Source organism: Eptesicus fuscus, chromosome 1, assembly GCF_027574615.1.
Source record: "Eptesicus fuscus isolate TK198812 chromosome 1, DD_ASM_mEF_20220401, whole genome shotgun sequence".
Taxonomy (NCBI): domain Eukaryota; kingdom Metazoa; phylum Chordata; class Mammalia; order Chiroptera; family Vespertilionidae; genus Eptesicus; species Eptesicus fuscus.
In genome coordinates, this window is record NC_072473.1 from 123,410,607 (window position 1) to 123,415,367 (window position 4,761).

A 4,761-nucleotide genomic window follows, 5' to 3' on the forward strand; every position below is an offset into this window, starting at 1 on the left:
CTGACAGCTGTCCCTTGCCCTGCCTTATCCTGAGAGTTCCTTGAGTGCCCTAGGAATCCAAGCAGCCACTGTCCACTCCCATCAGCATCCTATTGATGGGTACCACCCAGCCTGCCTAGCTCTGTTCCTTTGCCCTGATTGATAAGCCATTGTTCCCTGGATGTTGACCACTGCCTTTTGCAATTAGGACACTTAACAGTCTTCATGGACCTTGCCAAGAACATAAGCCAATGTTAACCAGGCCACTATTAACCCTCCACCCCCAGCAGACCCTTCTTTCAATTGTCCAAAGCAGAGGCGAGACTGAGCTGAAACATTCAATGAACTTTATTGAAGAGAAACATTTACTGAATCCATTGAAGAAAGGGAATAACAACACAGAGAGGAGCTTCTAACTGTCACTAGAGCCCATATATCTTGCCCACTTCCTAAGGTCCCTAATTAGGTACCTCAGCTTCCCCCACATCACAGCCCTCCCACCATAGTGTACCTTCCTGAGGGCCCCATGATTGACCTTTGCAGACTATGGGTGCTAGTGATATCCACTCACTGCAGGACTCCCTACCCCTCTGGACAATATGCTAGGGCCTGGTCCTGCCCTGTGGCCTGCACAGGACAGACAAAGAACACTGGAAAACACAGCAGGGGACACTCCATCAAGCCTAAGAAACTGAGTCACAAGGAACAACAGGGTGATATATCAGAGCACAGACTCTGTGGAGTCTCCGGCAGCTGCCTTCTGTCCTCATCCAGTCTTCCATCCCAAGGTCACCTGTGAGCGCCGACCATGCCTTCGACCATCTTTCCCGGAGTCTCTTGGGGCTTGACTTGGGGTCTACGGGGTAGGGTGGTGGTGGGGAACTGCTCAGAGAAGAACACACACATCTCCACAAGCACAAGCAGCAGTTGGCCTAAATCTACACCGAGAAAGCAGAGGCTGAGCTCACGACACTGGACGAGAGCTGGCAGAGCTTTGGCTGGCAGAGGGGCTCACAGCACGTGCTGGGGCTGAGAGGTGGCTGCCCCGGGGGGGAGGCCAGGACACCCACCTGGGTTCACACACACCTGGTGGTACTGCATAAGAACCATGACTACCATGTCTGTATGTGTGGGGAGGGGTGATTACTTGACATGTGGGTCACCATGGGGCTTAAAGAGAAATGGGTGGGGGTTTCCCTGTACAGGGAACAGCCTGTCCCAAGGGATGAAAAATGGAGGTCCCCACAACTGGCACCCTTGAGATGGCCCCTAACCTTTCCCAGGTCTGTTCAGGTGGCAGATGTCTTCAGGTACCTCCCCCACCGCCCCCCGTCTAGGCCTGGGAAGGCTGCTCAGGGGTGCTCCCAGGCAGGCTGCCCAAGGTAGCAGGGTTTGGGGCTGGGGCTGGGGCTGGCCTTGGCATTGGTGGCTGCTGAGTGGTGGTTCGCCAGGCCAGTTCCCGTTCTCCTGCCTGCTTGCTCCATACCTCCAGTGGCCCTGCATAAACAAACAGAACAAAAAACTGCCCCTCCCAATAACTCCCCCTCCTCCTCCTCCTCACCTCTTGTTACCCTCCTCCTTCTCCTCCTCCTCTCCTGCTCACCTCCTGTTATCCTCCTCCTCCTCCTCCTCTCCTGCTCACCTCCTGTTACCCTCCTCCTCCTCTCCTGCTCACCTCCTGTTATCCTCCTCCTCCTCCTCCTCTCCTGCTCACCTCCTGTTATCCTCCTCCTCTCCTGTTCACCTCTTGTTATCCTTCTCCTCCTCCTCTCCTGCTCACCTCCTGTTATCCTCCTCCTCCTCTCCTGCTCACCTCCTGTTATCCTCCTCCTCCTCTCCTGCTCACCTCCTGTTATCCTCCTCCTCCTTTCCTGCTCACCTCCTGTTATCCTCCTCCTCCTTTCCTGCTCACCTCCTGTTATCCTCCTCCTCCTCCTCTCCTGTTCACCTCCTGTTATCCTCCTCTTCCTCCTCCTCTCCTAATGACTTTTTCTTCCTCATCATCTTCCTAGTTTTCCTCCTCCCCCTCCTTCTCCTCTCCTCATGCTCCCCCCTTCTCCTCCTGCTTTAGAACAAATTCCCATCCTCTCCCCTCCCACCCAAACCAGCTGTGGTACTAGCCCAAGTCCCCATCCCCCTGCAGGCTGAGCCCAGGCTGTGGCCTGGGGCTCTCCTCTGTCTTTGCCCTCCTGCCCCCCATAGCCTTTCCAGGCTGCAGGGGGAGGAAATGCCTGCAGGCTGGGGCCGGGCTGTCCTGGCCTCACTTGCGCAGGGGTTCAAGGGTGGTGCCTTCGTGGGGCTTCCCTAGAGCAGTGTAGATAATCCTGAAGATGGGCTGGACTCTGCGGCCTCCCTTCCGGGGGGTCACCCCATCTCCACCACGCAGCTCTTCCTCATCACTGGTGCTGGCTTCTTCTGGCAGGGGTGGCCCCGGGGAAGGTTCTTCTGGGCCCCAGGGGGCCCATGGGCCTGTCGGCATTCTTAGCTCTGAGTCCACAGGGTGGGCGTTTGGGGGAGGCCAGATGACGGGGCCCATGCCTGAGTCCTCAGCTGCAACGCCTTCAACTTCTGCCATGGTGGGGCCCCTGCTCATGGCTCGAGCACCCCGTGTGCTGGGTGTGGTGGCCGCTTGCTTGTGTCGCTGGTAACTCTTCAGGACTCTATGCTTGTCTCTCCCTGAGGGGAGGTTGGCCTCATGGGTGGGGTCCCTTTCAGCTGCTGGAGGATGAGGGGGCTTAGTCTGGTCCTCACTGCCCTGCTTCTCTGCCCCACTCAAGTCCTCCGCTATTTGTGTGGAATGCCCCTTCCTTTTCTTCCAAGATCTCTTTCGTCTCCTCTGCCTGCAGGAAGAAGAGCTGCCCTGTCTTCCTGAGCCTATCTGGCTTTGGACTTGGGATGGCTCTTGTCTCAAGCCCGGTTGCCGTTTCCCGACTCTATGGCAGCCTGTCTCATCTGCTTCACCAAGCGGCGGTTGGGAGCGTTGCTACATTCTGCCCTGATGTGGCCGTTTTCTCCACAACTATAGCAGAATGTGTGGTGTTTCCATTTTCCTAAACTTCCAGAGCCAGCCCTTGGCACACCTCCCCTTCGGCCCCTGCCCCTCCTGCGCCGGGAACTCTGGGAAGACCTGGCCTGCAGAATGTTGCCAGGGCCAGGAAAAGACACTGCTCGGAAACCACAGGCCCTGGCAGGGGACCTGAAGCCTGCTTCCAACCCATCCAGACACTCCCTCAGAGGGCCCACGGTGGCTTCCCACTCCTCCTCCTCACGCAGCAGCTTCACCAGGGCCAAGAAACCAGGAGGCTTCCTCCGCTGTCTCATCAGCTTAAGCCTGTCTCGAAGTTTGTCAGGAAGGTTCGCCCCACTTAAGACTTGTTTCAGGCGCGTCTGATTCACATTCCTCCGGGATACTGCATTTTTTTCGATGGCTTTTTGGAGCAGGGGTTCCAACCGGACCACAAAACTAGACACTTTCTCTCCTGCCTCCTGATAGGCCTTACAAAACTTCACATGGGCGATTTTGCGGCTCTCCACGGGCCCAAACACCTGTTGCAGGGCTGCCAGGCACTCTTTCACAGTTATGGCAGCATTGTGGGCGCGGAGCCCGCTGACCACCTGGAGAGCAGGCCCCCGCAAGCATTCCATCAACCTCCGCCTCTTCTCCCCCTCAGGCACCTGCCACATTTGGAGCACCTCAGTAGTGTGTTCCAGCCAGGCCTCAAAGGCCAGTGCCCCAGGGATAGATACGGTGTTCCCAGAGAACACCCTGAGCTCCCGGTATAACATCTGTTCTAGCAGAGGCTGTACTACTGCCCCCAGGCTCTGGGCCCAAATCCAGAAATCAGGGGATATGGCCACTCTGGGAGCCAGGCAATTGATGTCTGATCCAAGGACTCTGTTCATGTCCGATACTGTCCGCCTTTCCTCCTCTAAGAAGTGGTTCAGTCTATTGAGAAATTCACCGTCCGAGTTCCGAGGGTTTACCACCACCCCCCAAGGTCCCCCCTTTCCTGGGATTTCCTTGGGGATCAAAGCATAGTCGATATCTTGGGCAAGCTCCAGGAGACACGCTTGGGCATTCTCCTCCCTCCTGAACATCCTGCCGATGACCCTGTACCTGCCCAGGTGCCTGAGAGCCTCCTGAAGAGTCTCCTCAAACTCATCCTCATCACAGTCCTCAGGAACCCCCAGGATGAGCATAGACCTCTGGGTGTCCAGATGTTCCCCCCTGCACCAGTCCTGCAACAGGCTCAACGGCATGGTACCAATCTCTACAGCGTCTAACTTAGGGGGCAATGATCAGTGCGCGATGCACAGAAATTTGGGCCAACTCCCAGGGCGACAGCAGACAGCCCAGGTCTCCACCGCCTGTGAATATGAACGAGGCGAGAGCCAGGTTAATGCTGAAACCCCCCCCCCTCCCACCCCCTTGCTGCTGCTCCCCCTCCTCCTCCCGCAGCGCCTCTGCAGCCCAGGCTGGACCCCCACGCTCCGAAGGCCCAAGGGGGCCGCAGCCTCCTCCCCACACGGCTCCCAGCCCTGGCAGGCTGCCGCAATCCCACCGGAGTGGGTGGGGGGCGGCGGGGTCTCCAGGGTCCACGCGCGCCCTCCCCGAGTCTGGTACCTTCTCCTGGGGTGGGGTCCTTTCTGATATCAGTCCCAAAAAGAGGGGCGCGGGGCGACGTGCAGAGGGGGTGGGGGTCCGACGCCCCTCTTTCCCTGGCTCTCTTCCTGTCTCTCCCTCTTCCTTTCCCTGTTCCTGTCTCAGCGCCGCACGTGGGT

At 57.8% G+C, this 4,761-nt stretch overlaps 1 protein-coding gene across 1 annotated transcript; it reads right to left on the minus strand.

Moving 5' to 3' along the window:
- Positions 1–2,886: 2,886 nt before the first annotated feature.
- PNMA3 (PNMA family member 3) lies at positions 2,887–4,239 on the minus strand. Its single transcript, XM_008160936.3, has one exon. The coding sequence runs from the start codon at positions 4,237–4,239 to the stop codon at positions 2,887–2,889; it is 1,353 nt and encodes a 450-aa protein (XP_008159158.1).
- Between the last annotated feature and the right edge of the window lie 522 nt (positions 4,240–4,761).